Below are 23,251 nucleotides of genomic sequence, written 5' to 3'. Positions count from 1 at the left end.
TAAGTGAAAATGTCTTCTTTATTAATAAAGTAAAATAGCCTTAGAGATATAGTCATATAGCATACCCTCTCATAATATTCTTTCACAACAATGCAACTGCACTGATAAGATTAGAAACAAGAAATACTAAATTCTTATATATAAAATTGTCTTTAATTGCTGGAAGTCAAAGTGATTTTTTAGGATCCTGGAGGCTTTCATTGGACACAGGAAATTGCACAAACATGTTTTCATACACTTTAAAAGAAATACAGTATGGTCCATTCACTGTACCCAAGTGTATTAAACAGTGTCCAAAATGCAGTCTCTGCCTGACTATTGAAGGGGATAATGTTTTGTAACAGACATTGCCAAGCAACCCATCTTCTACTAGAACTGTTCAACGAGACACAACCAAATAGGCTCCACTGAATAGAAAGCAAATGTAGCTACTCCATGTTTCCAGTATGCATAGGCCAAGGGCCTGAGCCAACATCACACTCAGGGTTGGGTATTGCTTCTACTTGTGCAACAGCCGGGGCCTGCTGACTCTGCCACAGCTGGTGTAGTTCCTTAAACTGCTCCACCATCTTGTCTTTGAGGTCTGGATGGGAAATCTGAAGTCTAATACTGTCAGCTGACCATGAAGATTCCCCTGTGAAGATCTCAGAGAGTAAACGGGCTGCAACTGGGATGACCTACAGCAGAAAATGCAGAGTAACAGTCAAGCATTACCAGAAGTATAAACGGGAAGGGGAGAGAGGTACATGCCATTCAGAAAATAATCCAGAAATAAAAACAAATGCATACATTTATATCTGGAGACTTCCACATTGCTTTATATCTTTCCAAAATAATAATCATGGCTGCACATTAAAATGATATTATAGAAGTATTAATATAGACATGTTACGGGACTCCTCGTCTAGGAGTAGTCCCATTAAATGATAGGAGATAAGTGAACTAATAAAAGGGAGGGTAGCAATCCGCCATTCACTTTGGTACCTGCACAGTAATTAGTTTCTTCTCCTTGGGTTTCCGGTCTGGCCATTCCTCCCCAAAGCAGAAAAAGATCTCATACGGGGGCAGTGAGCTGGTGTGTCCCTTCTGACAAGCAATGAGCTCTGAGAATAGATTACCGAAAATGAAGAGGAAAACAGATTACAGTTGAAGCCTCTCTTGAGAAGCAGCAGATGGCAGACTGCCTCTTCTAATGTCAACAATCAACTTTACAATTTTTTGAAGTACTGTATATATTAATTCGCGTTAGCGTAAGGTTTGAACATGACAGGGAGCACTCAGACTCAGAACAGCATCTTGGAAGGAAAATACCCTAGCTAAAAGATACATATGTATTAGGGGTATCTTTAATCAGGAAACCTTTTATTCAGAAAGCTCCAAATGACATTGATTTCCTGATTTCCTAGAACCAAGGTGATTAGACATCACTGTCTATTTTTTTTAGTTAGCAGCTCCAGACTCAACAGAACAAAATTTCCTTTCATAAGAACAATCATCCCCTTAAGTATCAATAAATATGATTCGAAGTGTCTCCATCTCTGATAATTTAGTAGAAGTGTTATACATCTGTAAAGATTACAAATCCAAGTTTTAAGTGGCAAAAAACAGTGGCCTTAAATTCTGCCCACATGTTTCTGTGTTTTTATAGCCACCATGAATATCTCTTACCTTGAATCAGCGTGGCCCAGCTTGTTAACTGTAATGGCTCATTATAAACCCTGGGACTGTTTATAATCATCTCTAAAGCTTTTGAACCGCGACCAAATCAAAGCTATCATATAACGGTGAAGATGGTCAGATTTGAGGAAGAAGGTAGAATATAGAATTATTCAAAAAGCAACTACATTTCAATATTCACATGCAGATCTTACCATTCAGGAAGGTCTCCAAACTAAAGAGCTTAATCCTTTTTTCTCTCTCAATGGGGTTGGGTCTATCAGTGTAACCAGCACAGGGTCCAGACCAGAAGACCTTGCACTGGCAGAGACGGATGGCATAGATATCCTGACCCTGCAAGCACAGAATTAGTCCCCGGTCCATCACATCCAGCAGATGGTTTGTGTAGAATTTTTGTTTTTCGTTGCCGATCCCTTCTGTTCCTGGGAAGCGAACCTGTTCCAGTGAGGTGGGCCCAAATAACTCCACTTGTTCAGGTGTAGGTTCCAAATTACTGTAGAAGAGGCGGCAACCATGGGGATTACTAACAGTCATTGCTCCAGCCTGCTTTCCTCTGTATAGAAACTTGATTTCTAGATCAGTCACTGCAACAAGGAAAACAAAGTTACAAAAAAAATTCAGTACCTTTTTCTACGAAAACCGATGTTCCCTCTAATTCCTTCTCGGCTATTTGGACAAAAAAATTATTTTGTGCACCCATTTTAAACTTGTGTGTGCAGTTTTTAATAACTGTGTTCTCAGGTCAGAATTAATACAATATGTTGTGTTTTCACATAAAATTCTTTGTGCGCACCACAATTTGTTGCCTGCGCTGGCCATAAAATTTGTGGACGCGTGCACACACACGTTAAAGGGAACATTGCAGAGAATTATGCACGGTTACAGTTGTGCCACCATGCAGTGAGATATAGCCATGACTTGCATTCACGCTGCAAAGAACTTGAGTTCAGAACTATTAATTACCATAAAGAGAGTGAGACAACATTAACCAGTAACTGCTAATAATAATATATCCCTGATCTATAGCTGTACTACAAAACATGCAAGCATTTGTCTCAAAAGTTTACTAGAAATGACGGTGCTTGTGAGTAGATTGGTAAATATGTCCTATTTAAGCATTGCTTACTATCTAATAGGCAGCAGTTAGCAGGGCATATTTTCCCATGAGCACAGAACTTGTGTTGTTTGTATATTTTCATATCTATGTATGCATTCATTAAGATCTGAAACCACTTTTTCTTTTACTAGCTACTTCACATATACCTACAGGGTAACATTTGGGGACTGATGAGGAGGTCTGGGATTCCCTGATGAATCGGAGGAATTCCTCCTTGAACGGATAGTTCCACATCTGAAGATGGTTCCAAACCACTTCCTGGGACCAACTCTGGGAGGGGGAGCACTGTACTCTGTGATACCAAACTCTGGGGTGACATATCAACTTCTGAGTATGCTCCTGTGGGAACAGGGGTTATGGCAGTGGTCTGGGCTGTCCGGTTGTGCTGAACGATGTCCCGGGGTCCAGGAAAGTTGTGGTTTGAGCATGAGCTGGGGAAGTTAGGTTCAGCTTTAGGCCAAATGAATGGAGGTAAGGAATCCTGAACTGGAGGGCACAAAGAATCTGCAAAATAAATCACGTCAGTTAAATTAGAATTCCCCTTGGCAAAGGCTTATTGCTGAAACGTTGGGATATTCTCATCTCTGGCAAGTGTATCCGTCTCTTGTGGTAGTTTCCCTTTTTTTGCCTTGAAACATATTGCTAGATGGTATGTATATCTTTGCTTACAGGGCCGCCAACAGAAATCGCAGGGCCCCATACAATGCAATTTCCTGGGCTGCGCCCACTGTAAGCCCCACCCACCTGTCCGCCCTCCACACCCCACAGGTCCACCCCCTATCACACAGTAAAAAAAAAAAAAAAAACATTGGTGGTCAGGGCCCCCCATAAAAAAACATTTGTGGTCAGGGCCCCCCATTAAAAATATTGGTGGCTAGGACCCCACACGGTAAAAAAAAAAATTTGTGTCCATTGCCCCCCCACATAACAGGGACCACAAAGGGTTACCTTTAGGGGAGCCCTGCCATGTTGCACTTACTTCATTAGTGTGGCCCACTGCCAAATTCAGAAGGGAGGAGGGGAGCACAGGTGGCTGCATCTTCTAGTGACAGCATTTTCTTCCCTCATTGGTCACAAAATTTCAAGTCCTGGTAAAGCTGCATGGCGATTGGATGAGCTGGAGGGGCAGTTCAAACCCAAACAATACAATCCCTGAACAGCTCAACCGGGACTTAAAGTCTGTGACCGATAAGGGAAAGGAATGGACAGAAGATACCTCCCCCTGTGCTCCCACCCTGCCTTTCCGAAGTCAGCAGCAGAAAGGAGGGGAGCCCGGCTTATACTGCTGCACATATATTATACTGAACGGCCATTTTTTTGATGCAAGTTTTACTATTTGAAATATAAAGATATTTTTTCATAGCTCCTGTGTGTGTGCATGCCCAATACATTTTCTATTGAGTTTTTGGGTGCACATTGTGGGTGCACCCTTGGGCTAGTTGCACCTTACCTACATTCTACATAAGAGAATTTGTATTATAACATACTCCTTTGTAGTGGAGTTGGGCGCGCCCACCTTTAATCCGTATTTTTGTAGTTAAATTAGATCCCACAATACAAAAAAAATGTGAATCACACATATGCTTAACCTCAGCTGTAGGGTGATACACAATAAAGGTGCATCTAATTAAATAATTATAAATGGCCCCTAGTGCTCCCCCTATGGAGCATAATTTAGGGAAAGTTGTATATTATGAGATCTTCTTTAGTAAAAGGATATATAAAAGTCACCTCAGAGTTCCATGATCTGTATAAAAAGAGCCATCAAACAAACTGGTGACTACCATTATAATTGCATAACAAGATGCTGCATTTAATTTCATATACAGTAGATCCCCCATTTTACGTTTTACAGGGGACCAGAAAAAAATTATGTAAACTCCAGGAAAATGAAAATGCATAATATATAGGTGGGACCACAAAACAACAATGTAGTGAGGGAAAACTTAAAATCAGGGGATGTAAAATGGGGGTTCTACTGTATCAGTTATTTTTCATTGATATAGTGCATACATAACAGAGATTACACATCATTAACATCAGTGCCTGCCCAAGTGGAGTTAACAGTCCCTATCACATTCACACACTATGGTAAATTTTATCATGAGCACATTACCTATATACAATGTCATTATTTTAGTAATAGCAGCTGCTGTCTATATCAAGTATTTCTGTCATAGACACAAACAACAACACATTTTGCACTCACCACTGATATGGAGCATTGGAAACCTAGCACCAATCTGCTGAGAAAAAGAAGAGGCAGGTTTACATCAGTATGACACTAACATTTGGGGAAGTAAGGGAATAAAAGAATGGTAGTTGGTGTAGGGTAGAATCTCACCTCCTCCTCATCATCACCACCAATGTCATCCCCACCAATGGGCTCTAAAAACATTAAATAAAATAGAGTAAAATCAATAATTAGGTTTGAAAAAAGCAAAATTCCTTTACTTGCAATGTCTACAAAAAAAATCATATGGCCCTACATATGACAATAAGCTGCAGTCTCAATATTGAGGGGTCAAGTTGACATAAAAAATTGAATCATATATGGTCAGTTTGAGAACCAAAAAGGAACAATTCACTTGTAGAATTCAGGAATGCCAAGGCACAACTTGTAAAAATACATTCCTCTCACAATTACAGGAAATCAGTGGCTAAAACAGGACCAAAATGTGCATTCTTACAAATCCTACCTTCATTCTGTCCTGGCAGGTCACATAACTGGTAGATCTTGAATGGCTGCACAGGGGTCTCCTTGGTGCCATCATACAGAAGATTAAATTCTCTGCTCTTGTTTAAGGCACATCGAAGGTTTGCCTTCCACTTAGCTGGGTCAGGTTCATCCACTCCTTCCTGGTACTTCCCAGTCTCCTTCGCCCAGGCCTGACAAAGAAGAAAATGGAATAATGCACGTCTATGAAATCCTGCATCTCCGGACTTAAGATCAGTATGTTGTGTCTGAAACACAACAGATACTCCATAAGGAAGCCTAGCCATGGCAGCAGCTTTTCAAAATTAAAAACAGAAGCACACACAGACATTTTTTTATGAAATACACTTCTGACATCATTTTCAAAAAAGCTTGTGACATATAATTTTATTTTATTTAACTAAAAAAACCTTGGCAACAAGATGGTGGCACGAGTAGGATCCTAAGACCGGTGCAATCTTTACTGAACAGGAGCACAGGAGTATGGGAAAAATTGTAAGCATTTTAACACACCTGTGATGCCCAACATATTACTTATTGGTAGCCCCCAGTATATTAGCTTTTTTGTATCCTTTAATATGTAGATCAAAACAGCATATTCAGCCAAATGGGAAGGCTTAATAGAAGTATTGCAGTGTGGAAACATGGTATGTGCATTTTTTAAAAAATTTTTTAATACCGGAGATCTTTAAAAGCAGTGCCTTTTACGATTGACATTTACTATGTTTAGGTGTACTATGACACCTGACCCGCCCGAAACATTGTGATTCTATTTTTGACTAATAAATAACATGGGAACATCCCCATGCAAGTGCTTCCTTGTGCTGGTTCTATTTTTATATAGTAACTTTATATCCCATGGAGAGCAGAATAAAGTAAGTTAAATTCAGTGATTATGCCAAGACCCCCGTATCAGAGTGCCTTGCACCAACATTATTTGAGTGTAGCAATGCATACATAGGGCACCGAATCGACTATTTTGGATTTGGCCAACCTCTGAAAACTTTGTGAGAGATCTGGCCGAATACCGAACTGAATCCTAATTTGCATATGCAAATTAGAGGTGGGAAGGGGGAAAACATTTTTTACTTCCTTGTTTTGTGACAAAAAGTCATGCGATTTCCCTCCCTCCCCGGTTCGGCCGGGCAGAAGGATTCGGCCGAATCCAAATCCTGCTGAAAAAGGCCAAATCCCGAACCGAATCCTAGATTCGGTGCATCCCTACCCCAAACCAATGCATTGTACAGGTACGGGACCAATTATCCAGAATGCTTGGGACCTGGGGTTTTCTGGATAAAGGATCTTTCTGTAATTTGGATCTTCATATCTTAAATCTACTTGAAAATCATGTAAACATTAAATAAACCCAATAGGCTGGTTTTGCTTCCAATAAGGATTAATTATATCTTAGTTTGGATCAAGTACAGGGTACTGTTTTATTATTACAGAGAAAAAGGAAACAATTTTTAAAAATGTGTATTATTTGGATAAAGTTGAGTCTATGGGAGACGGCCTTTCCGTAATTTGGAGCTTTCTGGAAAACAGATTTCCAGATAATGGATCCCATACCTGTAATACACATTTATTCCTTAGTAGCCTTATCCAGAGCACTGTACCAGCAAGCCAAACAAATATAGTCCACACTGACTTGTTCTTGGCTACCTATCCTTGTAGGACCTTGTAATCCAGCTCTGCTAGCCCAGGGAGGTAATAAACCTGCACTAAAATGTATGCTGCACTTTGCTCTGATCTTGATTTATCAATTGGAGCAACTATACACAGGCACAGGATCTACTAGACAGAAAATATGGCAATGCTATTTTTTTTGTGTGGATAATTTAATCATTTTTCTATTTGCCTTTTCTATTACGAGTGTGTTGGAGTATCCAAAGTAGGACTGGGGAAGTTATATTGCTCACCTTAAATACAGTATTTTCATCCTCTTGGATAGGTATGTGCCTGGTTGCGTGGCGCCACGGAATACGAAATACTTTGCGATCTTGATCCTCCCAGTGCAGTCCTGGATACTGACCACTGTCCACTTGTGCTACCAGCCATGGCTTTAGTCTTACACGTCGGTGATGAGAGTTCATTTCTGCTTAGCACACAACAGGTCTTTAGACAACATTTAGCATTATATCATGCAGATGCCTCAGCCTCATCAGACTGTTCCCTGGATTATATAAAGAAAATGTATTTAGCCATCATTAAACAGGCAGTTAAAAACTAGTTACAATTACTGCAACAGTGAAACTACTTTAAGATCAGTCGCTGAAATCCGCTGAAAGGGAGCAGATCAGCAATTTCTCCTCCAGCATATTGAATGTTATTCCAAATGACAAGAAAGGTTGGCTTTTTAGATATTGACAAAGAGCTCTTCTGCCTGCTCTCCGCGACCTTACAATACCGGCTTCAACTTATAGACGTGCGCTCGCCCTGCCCCTTTTGTGACTTCATCGACAGGGCGGGTCTATAAAAGGAACCCCGAAGTCGGGCTCGGGTGGGAGCGGGTGGAGGGAGGGCGGATATCAGGCGGGTGCGTGTAAAACCCGAGACGCACATCACTAATCTCTGGGGTATTAGCAACTATTGTATCAGTTCTATCAGCTGCCTTTAATGAAACTCCGGGATTCTGCTCAGCAAGGACAAAGATAAGAAATGTATCAACTATGTATCAATTTAGAGGGTTGACGATCCCCTTTTCCAGAGCTGCTTTCGAAACGTGTAAAATGAGACTTACACTTCAATATTAAAAAAATGGTCATACATAGAAAATAATTGGAAAAAGTCTTTATTTCTGATGAACTATCTGAAACCAATTGAACTGAAAACGTGTTGGAAGGTGAACAGCCCTTTTAAGAGAAAAAGAAAATATTGCTTTTCACAAACCATTTTTTTTAAACTGAAAAGCAAGACCAGGCAGGCCAAAAGTGAATACAGCATAAGAAGTGAAATTTATCATGGTACATTTTTACTATGAGAGAGTACACCATCCCAAATTCAAAGACAGATGAACAAAGAATACCTTATGGCAGTTAGTAAAAGTACTCAATAGGACTGGCAGACTGTGGCCTTCATAGGAGAGGAGCTGTTTCCAATCTACTTCTTTGACAACAAAATTAAGCGTTTAGATTAGGTTAAACAATATTAATATTATATTGTAGAAGCTTGAAAGTTCCAGTGGGAGGAATTGTTTGGTTGAGTGGGCACAGCAGGTGATGGGCAAGATATAATTGCCTTGGGTGCCAATACCTCTTGGCCTAGCTGTGCAGATTGTGGAGATAGGGAAACTGAAAAGTAACTTGATTTTTCTGGAAATGGCACAGAGATTTGAATTCATTATATTTAGAATGTTTTTCATTTACAGGAGATGAAGCTTATATGAATTTTTTACAATAGTTCCTCTTTAAACTTCTGAAGCTTCTGTGTGCCTCTAGTGCCCAATCATCAAATACAATCAATGAACTGTTAAACATACCAGGTGCCTTTCTGTTTGGCACTTGCGGCACAAGAACAGAACAGGCACAAGGTATAGGGGAAAGCCCAGCTTCCTCCATTGAGCTTCTGAAAGCAGATATGAAAATCCCCTGGTTGGCAAACAGGCTGTAAACCTTTGTGGAACTCTTAAGCTCTGCAAAATATCATGTAACCAGACCCACTGGAAGCCCTCCTTTCTATAACAGCTTAAAATGCGAGCAGGCGTCCTTCCTCCAGTCCAGTAAAGCGCAGTACTGAAGTGTTTGGAACCACTGGCTTGATATGGGTGTATATCTACTCTCCTAAATTTGTTTACTGCTCTGACTTCAATTAAGACTACAGTGTAGAATTGCTGCAATGTCTTTGTTTTGTTTTATGTTTAAAAATAAATTTAAAAAAAAGAGCTTCCTTTAACCACACCCACACACCCCCACACACCTCCACACCCCCCCCCCCCCACACACACACACTATTTATCTGCAATTTTACAGAGATTATATATCATTCACATCAGTCTTTGCCCTAGCGGAGCCCTGACAGCCAAAAACCTATTGCTCTGTGAGACTACAATTTTAGTTACTTTTTTATTACTATTCATTACTTATTCATATCCTAGTGTCTCATAACCTAGCAATGCTTGGTTGCTAGGGTAATTTGCACTCTAGCAACTAGATGCTGAAAGTGTGCTGAAACATACTTGAAAAAAGGCATAAATTGCTGCTTTTTTAATCCTTAATTTATATATTTTTAGAAACCACCCTTTTTAGAGCAGGAAAAGGGAAGGCTCAACAGGTAAAGCAATCATTAAGCTATACACAAGGGGATTCAAAGTCCCATGACTGCTCCTCATGAAGGCAAAACAGCAGGTATAAATAATGTATAGGTTTGAAATAATTTTAAAGATCAAATGTCAGGGGATATAAACATTTATTTTGAGCCCCCACTATAACAAACATAAGGGGGCATATGTTCTTAGAAAGATCACAGCACCATGTTCATTTCATGAAAAACACCCACGTGGGTGCCACACTTGAGGCGAGTTGAAGGGCATGATCACCCACTTCAGTTCAAAGAGTGTCTTAGGGAAACCATTTTGTTTCACACTCAAAAAATTATCTCAACCCCTCTAGGCACAGGGAATGATGGGACATGAATCCACTCTTTTTTATTCCAATTACAGCATGAAGCATTTAATTGTTTTGTATATGATATTACATCAATGCAGTCCTACTCCCCAAAATAACCCACAAACAAAAAAAATCCCTTGAGCTGGTGCTTGTCTGTCTGATTTCTTTTTACTTATAACTCAGCTATGCCTTCCTTTTTCCAAAATCACTACACTGCCTTCAATATTTTCTTAGAACGAATTTCATAAGCAGCACTTTCACTTACCAAGTTCTCCAAAAGACAGCCTCACACCGCCTCTTCTATCATATATGATGAGCTGCTGTGACAACTGTTCTACTCCTTCCTCTTTCAAGATCACGTATAACCACTTCCCATGACTGCACACAAAGTGTTTCCATTAAAAATCAGACACTATAAAATTTCCACTCACCAAACCATAGTGAACCAGTGTCCGTGCAACCATTGAGTGGCCAAACGTGCATATTGCTACTCATTCCATATATGTTTGTTGTGGTGGCTGATTCAGTTAATGCCTTTAAGAATGGCTTGGATGATTTTTTGGACAGACAGAATATCAAAGGCTATTGTGATACTAAACTCTATAGTTAGTATAGGTATGGGTATATAGAATTTATGTGAAAGTAGGGAGGGGTGTGTGTGTATGGATGCTGGGTTTTCATTTGGAGGGGTTGAACTTGATGGACTTTGTCTTTTTTCAACCCAATTTAACTATGTAACTATGTTGGTTTTGCCAGAAGGCTACCTTAATGAACATGTAAACCATACAAAGTATATAAGTTGGACACATCTCCCCCACCCGAACTGCATTATTTGTACTGCATACATCCCCTCTGTTTGCCAGCGCCACCACTTTTTCTTAAAACAAATTGATTTCACCTGGCGTCTATTTGCCTTCTGACATTTACTCTGTATAGTTCATGCAATCAAGAATGCAGGCTTACACAGGCAAGACTTTGATAAAGAAGTTCTGCTTGGATTGAGCACTGCAATGGTTAAAGGAACAGTATCATGTGATAACATTCCCCATTCTTGAACAATCCAGTCATTTTTTTTGGGGGGGGGGGGGCAGTATGCTTGGTCTAATGAGTCAACTGATCATTACCTTCATACTATAGTTCAAAGTTCAAAGACCCATGGGAGTAATGGGAGACAAGGGGTAAGGTGTTTAGAGGCATCTGTGAAAATGGAAGTTAATCCTACAGGATTAACTTCCATTTTCACAGATGCCTCTAAACACCTTACCCCTTGCCTCACATTACTCCCATGGGTCTTTGAACTTTGAACTATAGTATGAAGGCAATGATCAGTTGACTCATTAGGCCAAGCATACTGCCCCCCCCCCCAAAATGACTGGATTGTTCAAGAATCTCCCTGTGTTTAGGGATGTTATCACCTGCCTGCAGCAAGACTAACTTGATTGTTGACCAGGTAGTCTCTGCAAAAGCTCCTGTAAAGGATTAACCAAACAGCTGCCCCTGATGTAACACTACAGCCTGCCCTAACTGGACCGTTGAGTTTCCAAAGCTCTATCTCAGCCCCTTGCTGCATTGCCCACACCAACATTTTCTCACATATGCTCACTCTGTCTGATTGTGGCACGCTAAACTCCACCTCAGCTAAGGCAAATTTACTGGGTAATTCCCTTTTTCTTCTACTTTCCTGTCTATATGTTTTTTTACTTTTTCGGCTTCTTTTTTTACCCAACACATTTATAGGAATAAATCAATTTAAATACTGCAGAGTACCAGTATGCAGGTGACTGCATAGCTACACCAGGTATATAGGTAACATATATACCTTCATGCAAATACTAAATTTCTTTGAGGAAGTCTTCTTTGCCTAATCTCTTTCACCCATGCCATCTAGTACCCAATACTTCTCATGTTGAGAGACAGAAAGTCTCAGCATATCTACAATGCCAATAAGAATTAATTTGACATTTAATCTTTACATTTTTAATTCAGCTCTATTTAAAAAGAAAAAAAAAAGAAGGCTGCATTTTACTTACAAGGCTATTGTGTACTCAAACCAAAAAACAAACACTAGGGTGCAGAGCTGTAGTCCAATACAGAAAAAAATTGAAATTACTTAATTTTCTCTAAATGTACATTATAACAGACTAGAATAGATTATTCTGCAGGTCTGCACAGATTGTTTAATCCATCTAATAACAGCTTTCTATGCTAAGATAAGATGAAATACTGGTATAGGATCTCCATATCCATAACCAATACCAACAAAGTTCTGAATTATAGGAAGTCCATTTTAAGCAAATACTTATATTTTTAATGATTTCCTTTTTCTCTGTAAAAATAGTATCCTGCACTTGATAGTTACTAAGAAGCATACATCAATATTTGCAGCAAATCAATCTTATAGGGTTTATATAGTATTTAAATATTTTTCCTTATAGACTCAATGAATGATGATCCAAATTACAGAAAAACAACAGCTCTCCCAAGTATTCTGGATAATAGATCCCATATCTTGCATCTCGAAAGCTTTCATTCAAACTTTTGAGTTAGGAATCGGGAGGCCCATTTATTGAAGGTTGAATTTTAGTGGTATTAGAGGTTTTTGAAACCATGATTAAACTCTAAAACCATAAATGAAATAAATACCAATGCCTCTAACAATTTGAATTTTTCGTATAATTACTAGTGAAAAAAAATCCAAAAACCTCTAAAAGTCTGAATTGCTAAATAAAAAAAAAAGGCCAACAGTATCAGCACAGATCCCATTGAATTCTATGGGACCGCAACTGCTTTTACATGGAGAAGTTTCATATTTGAGTTTTTTTGTGGTTTTTACACTTACAAGAAGCCAACTACTGCACAGGTACAACGGGGGGGCCAGAGGAGGGTTGTGGGTGGGGGGCCTCTAGGGGTGAGACGTCAGAGGTAGGGGGGCCCGTGGGGTTGCTGGGGGCCCTGTGGCGGAAGCCCTGGTGGGCCTCCGGGCTTCCAGTCCGACGATGCATGCTCCGATGCACGGACAGTCTCTTTCAGCCTGGAGCAGAGAGCTTGAGAGTGGAGAGAGGGGACAGGACTAGGGGTAGGAGGCAGAGACAGCCCCCCAGCTCTGCGCTCTAGGCACATGCCTACTCTGCCTACCCCTAGTTCCAGCCCTGACTGAGTCACTTTGAATGAAAATAACAAGTAATTCAGAAGAATGACAAGTGGGATGTAATGGGGAAGTAAGTAGAGGAAGTGTGCTTTCCAGCAGGCTTGAACCACTAATATAAAAAAAAAAGCACAAAGATCATTCCCCATCAGATAGTTTGAGGAACCTGTATAACATCAGACGAGCAAACACATTGGCCGCACATCATGCCGACTTTTAGAAAAGAGGCTAAAGTGGATAATGCTAGGCTACCTGCACAGGAGGTTCTGCCCATGCATGGCATTCATTGCATAGTACTGTATTTCCACAATGCATGAATTGAATGTAGTACTGCACAAATGCAGGTGCCAATAGCAACAAACCAGATCTAAGCTTGTATATTCCAACGTGTAGTAGAGTATTCAAAACGAACTGCTGAATGGCTGGTATGGCCAACTATACTTGTACAAGTTAGTACCTATATTTGTAAACTAGCCACTATATATCCATTGTATATGGTGCCAAAGGCCACCTGGTATACAGTAGCTCAGAATGGGTGATTTTTTTTGGACCTGAACCAAGAGAACACTGAGGGGCACATTTACTAAGCTCGAGTGAAGGATTAGAATGAAAAAATCTTAGAATTTCAAAGTTTTTTTTGGCTACTTCGACCATCGAATTGGCTATTTCGACCTTCGACCGCAACTTCAACTTCGAATCGAACGATTCGAACTAAAAATCGTTCGACCATTCGATAGTCGAAGTACTGTCTCTTTAAAAAAAACTTCGACTACCTACTTCCCCACCTAAAACCTACCGAGCAATGTTAGCCTATCTAAGCAATTTCTGATCGAAGGAAAATCGTTCGATCGATAGATTAAAATCCTTCGTATTGTTTGATTCGAAGGATTTAATCGTTCGATCGATTTTTCCTTCGATCGAAGCAAATGCGGTAATTCCTTCGACTTCGATATTCGAAGTAGAAGGATTTTACTTTGATGGTCAAATATCGAGGGTTAATTAACCCTCGATATTCGACCCTTAGTAAATGTGCCCTTGAAAGTTGCAGTTTTACAGTCAGTATCTGGTGCATCATAAATCACAGAATGAGTGGGACCTGGAAGGGGAAAAGTATATAGATGTATCCAGGCACAACTTTATCTCACACGTTTTCAGTATTTTTTGATTTTCTCTAAAGCAGAATATAGTATCTACTTATGAGAGTGTTTCATAATGTAGAGAAAAGATAATGATACTTTAACCTAGCTTATTTTACTTATAAAATCTTCAAAATTTCCTTGCCACATTATCTCAACAATTTAGGGTCACTTAAGTTAACACTAAGTTAATACACTTACTGACTTTTCTCATTTGCCAATATTTAATTTGTTTCACACACACACAAATCTTGACAGAAACGGTCAACATTGTATCTAATAAACTGTTACAGTCATTAAAGACAAACTATTTCAGTTATTCTGGCACAGGAGGAACAGTTGACTGTCCTGTGCTGCTTTTTTATCACTTTTGTGCCCCATCTGTGAAGGGTATCCAAAGGCATCTTGCTGTTTCATAAAATACAATGAAACCTCAATTTTACATTCCCAGTTTTCCCGCATTTTACACTTTTTTTTGTGGTCCCACCAATGAGTTTCAATTGTCCTGATGTTCCCAAAATGGCTGTTTGTCCTGTATGGATGTTATTATTAGTGAAATTGAGAGGTTTAAAATACTAACTTGATGCATCTTTTGCCATGTTTCTGCATGTAAATAGTCAATTCCAATTAGTCTGCACAGTCTGCAGTCATGTACAGAACACTTATTGCTTTAGGTTGTGCATGTCACAGAGGTCTTGTCATTAACACATTAAATAGGTAGGGGACATGTAATCCAGAATGCTTGGGATCCGGGGTTTTAGTTTGGATTAAGTACTGTACAAAGGTCCTGTTATATTATTAGAGAGAAAAAGGAAATTTAAAAAAATCTGAATTATTTGGTTAAAATGGAGATGACCTTCCTGTAATTTAAAGATTTCTGGATAACAGGTTGCTTTGAGTACTTGAAGAATAAGTTGCTTTAACACATTTCCCTGATATAAATATATATATATATATATATAAACCCAAATATATATTTGGCACTTTATGTTACATCCACTCTGTTAATTGTTAATCCAATGGTTAAAGCAGGGGCACCCCAATCACTCTATCCATTTTACTGTATGAAATATGTTGTGTCTTGAATGCAAATATATCACGATAATGCAGTAGTCTCCTATAATCATCAGTACTGTAGCTCACAGAGATTACTTGAAACTAAAATGGCAAGAGGCTGCTATTCCATCCAGGATTTTTTATTGCAAATACTGCAACAAATAAAATGTTCTAGTAGAGAAGGGTAGCTGAAGGATGACTTTTGGTAGGATGTCTCAAGCAATTGATATGAAAATTAAAAAAAAGGCCTATAAAATCTTGCGAATGATACAATAAGGCTAATGCTCCATATAGTATATTCTCTGCCAGTGCATATACGCCTTGTTAGATTAGCCTTAGCTCAAAGAAGGACAGACTGCACCCTTCATCTGATAGAGGGATGATGAGAGTTGCAGTTTAATAACATCTCGAGGAAACAACGTTTTAAAGCAAGAGCAGTATGACAAATAGGGTTCTAGTACAACAGCAGCCGGAGGGCCTTTTTTATGGCCTTTTATCACAAAACATATACATAAACAGCATTTAGGGGCAAGCATAATATTGGTCATGGTGTCCTGGCTGCCACACTCTGAATATCCAATGACACTTCTGTATATGAAGGTGAGAATCCCTTAACTGATTTAAGGAAATGTAGTTATGAGAAAATATGGAAAGGTCGTAATTGGTAATGAAAAACATTGCTGTATATATGAATATTAAACTGAAATTAAACAGAAAAGGGAAATATTCTTAAAATCAGCTACCTTTTTTGCACAGTTCTATAGATCTATCTGTGAGTTAATAAATATGTTCTTACCTGAGTGTACTTGTTATAATCCATACAGATAGTCCAGGGCTCAAAACAACCAGCAAAACATAAGGCCTTCTGAAAGGCTGGAGAATATGAAGTGTATAGTCACAGTGCTTATACTGGTAAAGGATGAAAACAAGTGTTGGTGCTGGGTAAGAATTCAGGGCTGGAAACTGTGAAAATAAACAGAAAAAGCAGAAGCTAGCTGTGAAAGCAGACGAGGGGGAAATTAGCACTTCCTGGTTCTAAATTCTACATTGCAAAGAAAGAGCAGGAGGGCGAGGCTTTGGTTCAGTGACACAAACCCCTCCCTTCCTGCAGCACCTGAGAGCCTTGTGTCACTATTACTCACGTACAGCAGAACTCTTATATGCCACACAGGTAAACAGGGAGGGATACATGCTCATCTGTATACAGGAACATTGGTAGTGATGTGCCAACTGCACACAGATAAATTGTAAGGAAACTGTTACCTGTATGCAGGTAATGAAGGAAATATGCTACCTGTATATAGGTAAAGAATGAGAAGCATATTACAGTATCTGTACCTGGGGAAAGGGAAGAAACATGTAACCTATATGTGAGTAAAGAACGAAAAACATATTACTTGTATGTGGGGAAAGACTAAGAAATGTGCACCATTGTAAACAGGTAAAGAATGAAAACTATATTACTGTACTTGTATATAGGAAAGAAAAGTGTAACCTATATGTGATTAAAGAATGAAACCCATATCACCTGTATGTGGGGAAAGGGAAATACATGTTCAACTTGTGGACGGGCAAAGAATGAAAACCATATTACTTGTATATAGCGTAAGAAATGTGTGACCTACTGTATATGTGAGTAAAGAATTAAAACCATATTACTTGTATGTGGGGAAAGGGAAAGAAACATACAACTTGTAAACAGGTAAAGGATGAAAAGCATACTATCGGTATGTGTGAAAAACAAGTATGGATTGAAAGTATGCAACCAGTGTAGCAGCAGAATGACTGTAATGTGCTAACTGTGCAACGGTAAAAGGCTAGAACATGTGCAATCTGTGTACAGGTAAAGGGTGGATGTGATAGCTGTACATACAGTATATAGGGTTATGTAATAAAAGGCACTGAGTTTGGCTTGGTCACCTGTTTAAAAGCAAACAGGGTTACTGTTAATGCTCCTGGACAAACTTAGTGCATTTTAATGTGCTAACTGTATGCCTGACAACTTTAAATTCAATAGTATCACATTTTCACAAGAGAACAAATTACAAATGTTTCATTTAATTTTGCCTGTGGTTTGTGTTTGTATTTTTTCTGGTTTTGGTCATGAACAAAACCTGATAAAAGCAACTGGGTTCTGTTATGTCTTGGAGGGACCTTTATAAGTTCAGTATTCAGACCCCTGAGTATTTTTCTCATTTTACTCAATAATAAATCCTACAGTGAATATAGCTCCAATTTATTCCCTATTTATTTATAACCTGGCAGGAATTGGTTAATCTCTGCATTTTGGGAGCTCTAAATTGATACAGATGTAAAACAAATGCCTCACACAATTAGCTTTAACAATATAGGAATGGGATGTATTGCCTGGAATGATTGGGACCTGGAATTATCCATGGGTCTTTCTGTAATTTGCAGAACAATTTCTTGAGATCTGAACTCCACGGAACAATTTGGTAGGATGAGTCGTGTGACGACAAAACACAAGCACCAAATATAATGGAGTGAAAACATCGCAGGTACAAACTACACACAACACAACTGTCGGACTAAGATGCAGCGTGTGGCATTCACATCCGACAGTCATGTCAGATACATGTAGTTTGTACCTGCAATGTTTCTATCACACCCATTATATTCCACGCCTCTGACTTGTTGCCTGAGTTTCGTCGCCGCGTTATGTATCGTACCGCATTTGTTCTGTGGAGTTCAGCCCTAAGGCTACGAATTTTTTTTTAGAAAATATTTTTCTTTAAAGTATTGTTTTGCCACTATCATAGCTAGCTTAGTTAGTATCAATTACAAGGTACGGTTTTATCAGTCAAGGAAATCAAGGGTCCAAGGAATCATTCTGTTGATGGAGAGCTGGGAAATGAAGAATATAAAGTAATATTATCCACACAATGCATATTTTTGCAGAAGAGCATAGTAACACTCGGGGGGGGGGCAAGGTGACATAACTGAATGAGTTGTCCCTAGCAAAAGGCCAAAATGAACTTTATTTTCAGCTACTGAAACTCTGTACTGCCTTGAGTGTTTACCATTCAACCGTGTCAACAGCTCTGCTTATAACCAGCCTGTGTGGCAATGTGGCACAAAATTAGTTATTACTCAAAAAATGAGCGTGACCCAGCTGCCCTATTGCAAATGTCTTGTAGTCAGATAAGCTTTTGGTAAAAGTTCAAATCAATATGTATGACGTAAATAAGTGCCGGGAACAGTGTCGACAGCCTTGGGGCTGCTTTCCATCAGCAGGGACTGGGCATCTTGTTAAAATAGAAGGGACACTGGATTGTGCAAATAAAGGGCAATACTGCAAGAAAACCTGTTTCATTCTGCTAAAACTCCGATGTTTGGGAATATGCTTCAAGCGTGTGCTGTCCATACACAGAGAAAGGGAGGTGCAGAATATGCCACTTGAGTACAGCCAACAGAAAGTGAAGAATGTGCTACCTCTGCAGAGGTTAAGGTGCAATTAATTCAGAGATGTGCCCTTTGCACATGTGTAGTAAGAAATCAGTAAGAAAGCAGCAAGGAATTTGAGGAGTTGGATTAATCCTTCTGGACAGACGCAATCCATTTGCAAGGATACACAAAACTGATTTTTATCCCTATAACAACTGGAGAATTGTAAGACATGGTGAGTTTGCACACAATATCGACAACCATAAACTTAATGCCTGGTGGGAATGTAGATGAACAGGAGGCTGCATACCTGCATAATGACCTGGAGGTGGGCATTGAAAGTACTGTTTCTATTTTTGCAGATGATACTAAATTGTGCAGAACTATAGGTTCCATGCAGGATGCTGCCACTTTGCAGAGTGATTTGTCTAAGCTGGGAAACTCTGCAGCCAACTTAGAAAATGAGGTTCAATGTTAATAAATGCAAGGTTATGAATTTGGGAAAAATAATATAAATGAAAGTTATACACTAAATGACTGTGTTGGGAGTTTCCTTAAATGAGAAGGATCTAGGGGTTGTCGAATTCTTGGCAGTGTCATTCTGTGGCTACTAAAGCAAATAAAGTTCTGTCTTGCATAAAAAAGGGCATTAACTTAAGGGATGAAAACATAATTATGCCTCTTTATAGGTCCCTGTTGAGGCCTCATCTGGAGTATGCAGTGCAGTTTTGGACTCCAGTCCTTAAGAGGGATATAAATGAGCTGGAGAGAGTGCAGAGACTAAGTGCAATTAAATTAGTTAGAGGGATGGAAGACTTAAATTATGAGGGTAAACTGTCAAGGTTGGGGTCATTTTCTCTGGAAAAAAGGCGCTTGCGAGGGGACATGATTACACTTTACAAGTACATTAGAGGACATTATAGACAAACAGCAGGGGACTTTTTTACCCATAAAGTGGATCACCGTACCAGAGGCCACCCCTTTAGACTAGAAGAAAATAACTTTCATTTGAAGCAACGTAGGGGGTTCTTCACAGTCAGGACAGTGAGGTTGTGGAATGCACTGCCGGGTGAGGTTGTGATGGCTGATTCAGTTAATGCCTTTAAGAATGGCTTGGATGATTTTTTTGGACAGACATAATATCAAAGGCTATTGTGATACTAAGCTCTATAGTTAGTATTGGTATGGGTAGATAGAATTTATGTAAAAGTAGGGAGGTGTGTGTGTATGGATGCTGGGTTTTCATTTGGAGGGGTTGAACTTGATGGGGACTGTCTTTTTTCAACCCAATTTAACTATGTAACTATACCCTGAGTGATGTGAAATCTGCTAGATTGTAAAGAGCTTTTTTTGTTAGCAGCAACTTGTCTCCTCCTATTAAAAATCTAACCTTAAGCGAGCCCCCTCCTTAAAGTGTTGCCTCTCCATTACCACTGTAATCTACAGTAATAATATACACATATATTAGCCTTTATGGCATCTACTTCTAAGCCCCCTCTAAGCAACAATTATATCTACAGTTACAGATAAATATTATAGAACATGAAATCTTAGAAGCCCTATATTAAGCATATTTCAGACATGTCATGATTTTTTTGGTTTTACAGTTTGCTAACGTTATTAGCCACTTGTAATAAATATGAGAGCCAATTACCCTAAGGAGTCAAATAGTTAGGTGTTATTTGTAATATTTTGGGGACATTTTAATGGGGACATCCGCTGAAAGAATTGAAAAAAAGGTTCCTAAATACATTTTCGATCATGTCAAAATTAATGTAAGAATTGTCTGTCTGTCTCTTACTATTGCCTCCTCTGTTTTCCTTTGCTACTCAAATCATTGCCAAATTTTATCAGTAGTATGCTCTCCTATAGCCAAGACTCCAATTCCTACAATAAATTAAAAATGCTGTGTTTCACAGCAAGTATTCAAGGCATTTTGGTCTTTAAAGTGGTTGTTCACCTTCCAACACTTTTTCAGTTAAGTGGGTTTCAGATAGTTCACTAGAAATAACAACTTTTTCCAATTACTTTCTATTTTCTATTTGTGACCGTTTTTCTAATATTTAAGTGTAAGTCTAATTTTTCACCTTTCTAAAAGCAGCTCTGGGACTGGGGGGTCGCCAACTCTCTAAACTGTTCTAAATTGATACATTTCTTATCTTTGTCCCTGCTGAGTAGAATTCCTGAGTTTTATTAAAGGCAGCTGATAGAATTGATACAATAGTTGCTAATACTCCAGAGATACTGCTGAGAAATGTATCAACTGAATGTTGCAAAATTGTAACAGTTTACAGTCTGCTCCTGAATTACTGAGCTGCCAGACTGAAACACCAGAGACAGGGGCATTAAACTTTAAACTTAGATTTTGGAAAAACAGTAAAAAATTAAAAATGGAAAGTAATTGAAAAAAGTCTAATTCTAGGAACAATCTGAAAACAATTCAACTGAAAAAAAGTGTTTGGAAGGTGAACAACCCCTTTAAACTCTTGACTAGACAGCGGATATCTGACCCATTGTTTCTGTAGTCAAGCAAACCATGAAAGGACAAGTAACAGAGAAACCGATTTCATTACATTCTGCAAAAAATTTGAAATTATAGAAACGTTGTATAATGAATATATATATATATATATATATATATATATATATATATATATATATATATATATATATATATATATATATATTGGAAAGTTGATGAGAATAATTTTTTTTCATTAAGAAATTCTGCACAAAACAGTTTAGAAGGTACTTCTTTTCTACAGCAAATACATATTTATGAACCTCTAAGTAATGTAATAAATGTATCATTTTAATATTCTATAGGCCTCTACAATTTTTTAAAAAAAAATATTTTTGGGGCCCCAATTTTTTTTAACTTTTAAGGGGGGCCCCTGCCAATGTTTTTTTTTAAAAAATATTCCTTGGGGCCCCAATTTTTTTTTTACTTGTAAGGGGGTACCTGGCACAAATGCTTTTTAAAAAAAACTTTTAGAGGGGGCCCTGGCGCCAATTTTTTTTTTATAACTTAGCTTTTTATAACTTGTGTGTGGGGGTGGGTTACTTTTTTAGCGTTGATGTCTGTGTGGTCTTATAACTGTGATGTGGAGTGGGCGGGATATGGGGTGGGGCTTGGAGGCAGTTATAAATGTGTTTCCTTCCTCTGGATAAGCTAGACTTTGGGTTGGATTTATATGTCCAAAAGATTGAATTTGATGGCTGTATCTTCTTTAAGCAATATGTTACTATATAACCTATAATGTATAAAAATCAATAATGTCTTCAGTCTTTATTCTGTCCTAAATTGATTAAAGAAAACAACTGCTGAATGTGGGTTAAAACCATTTAGAAAATGAGGCACACAAAAGCAGTGGCGTAACTACTGGGGGAGCAGGGGGTGCGATTGGGCCAGGGACCACACCCCCTCAGGGCCCCCTGGCAGCTCACGTGCCACTGACTCTGGCGGCAGAAAATGGCGTGCAGAGGGGGACGGGGCCGGCTGCACGTCCCGCACCAGGGCCCGCCCCCATCTAGTTACGTTACTACACAAAAGTGATTCAATAATACAGGAAGTGCTGCATAAAGGTTAAAGGGGTTGCTCACCTTTAAATTAACTTTTTATTTTTTTAGCAACATTCAGATATAAAAGTAGCTCAGGAGCAACAGAAGAATGAATAATGTTCTTGGGGAGTGATTGGTCATTTGTTAGCCCCTATGTGGACTGGCAACCTACAAGAGGCTCTACTTGGCACTATACTTAGTTTTTATGCAATTTAAACTTGTTTCCAAGCCTGGAATTCAAAAATAAGCAACTGCTTTGAAGCCACTGAGAGCAACATCCAAGAGCTACTGGTTGGGGATCACTGCTGTGGAGAGTGATATTATATTAAGACAATTTTCAACCAGTTTTAATTTTTTATAATTTGTGGTTTTTGAGTCACTTAGCTTTATAGCCAACAGCTGTCCATTTTGCAATTTCAGCAATCTGGTTGCTAGGGCCCACATTACCCTAGCAACTATGCATTGATTTGAAGAAAAGACTGAAGTATGTATAGGAGCAGCACGGAATAGAATGAGAAGTAGCAATAACAGTATATGTGTAGCCGTACAGAGCTTTTGTTTTCAGATGAGGTCACTGAGTGTCCTTTAAAGCGAAAGGTGTATATTGTGTAGGAAGCTAAGGATAGGGGGCACGCTTTGCAGTGGTTACGAGCGTTTCTTACCTTTTGGCAAACAACCAAAAAAGCAGGCGCTCGCTATTCAACTGAAAGTATCTTATACCACATGCGATATGCATTTACTCTCACAGCATGGCGTTGTCTGTGCGGCGGGACACACTGCACAACCCTCCAACAACAACTGCACCAAATCATCCGCGGCTCCAGCACAGGCGGC

The 23,251-nt window shown here is 39.0% G+C and overlaps 2 protein-coding genes across 7 annotated transcripts in view; one reads left to right on the top strand and one right to left on the bottom strand.

Moving 5' to 3' along the window:
• irf5.L (interferon regulatory factor 5 L homeolog) lies at positions 1–23,219 on the bottom strand. Of its 6 annotated transcripts, XM_018251110.2 has the most exons (11): positions 23,080–23,219; positions 16,248–16,414; positions 10,380–10,492; positions 7,430–7,683; positions 5,494–5,683; positions 5,139–5,182; positions 5,004–5,040; positions 2,945–3,298; positions 1,872–2,261; positions 985–1,103; positions 1–677 (listed from the first exon to the last, which is right to left on the bottom strand). In XM_018251110.2, exons 4-11 carry the CDS (start codon positions 7,601–7,603, stop codon positions 429–431), a joined length of 1,557 nt encoding a protein of 518 aa, XP_018106599.1. In that variant the 5' UTR covers positions 7,604–7,683; positions 10,380–10,492; positions 16,248–16,414; positions 23,080–23,219; the 3' UTR covers positions 1–428.
• Positions 18,827–23,251, top strand: part of LOC108711247 — a 40,602-nt gene continuing 36,177 nt past the window's right edge. The window contains exon 1 of the mRNA XM_041586613.1: positions 18,827–19,091. Coding sequence (XP_041442547.1) covers positions 19,089–19,091 — 3 coding nt within the window. The 5' untranslated portion in view covers positions 18,827–19,088. The remainder of the gene's footprint in view (positions 19,092–23,251) is intronic.

The sequence above is a fragment of the Xenopus laevis genome, chromosome 3L (assembly GCF_017654675.1).
Source record: "Xenopus laevis strain J_2021 chromosome 3L, Xenopus_laevis_v10.1, whole genome shotgun sequence".
NCBI classification, from domain to species: Eukaryota; Metazoa; Chordata; class Amphibia; order Anura; family Pipidae; genus Xenopus; species Xenopus laevis.
The sequence above is the reverse complement of the archived record's forward strand: the minus strand, read 5'-3'. Positions and strand labels throughout refer to the sequence as shown.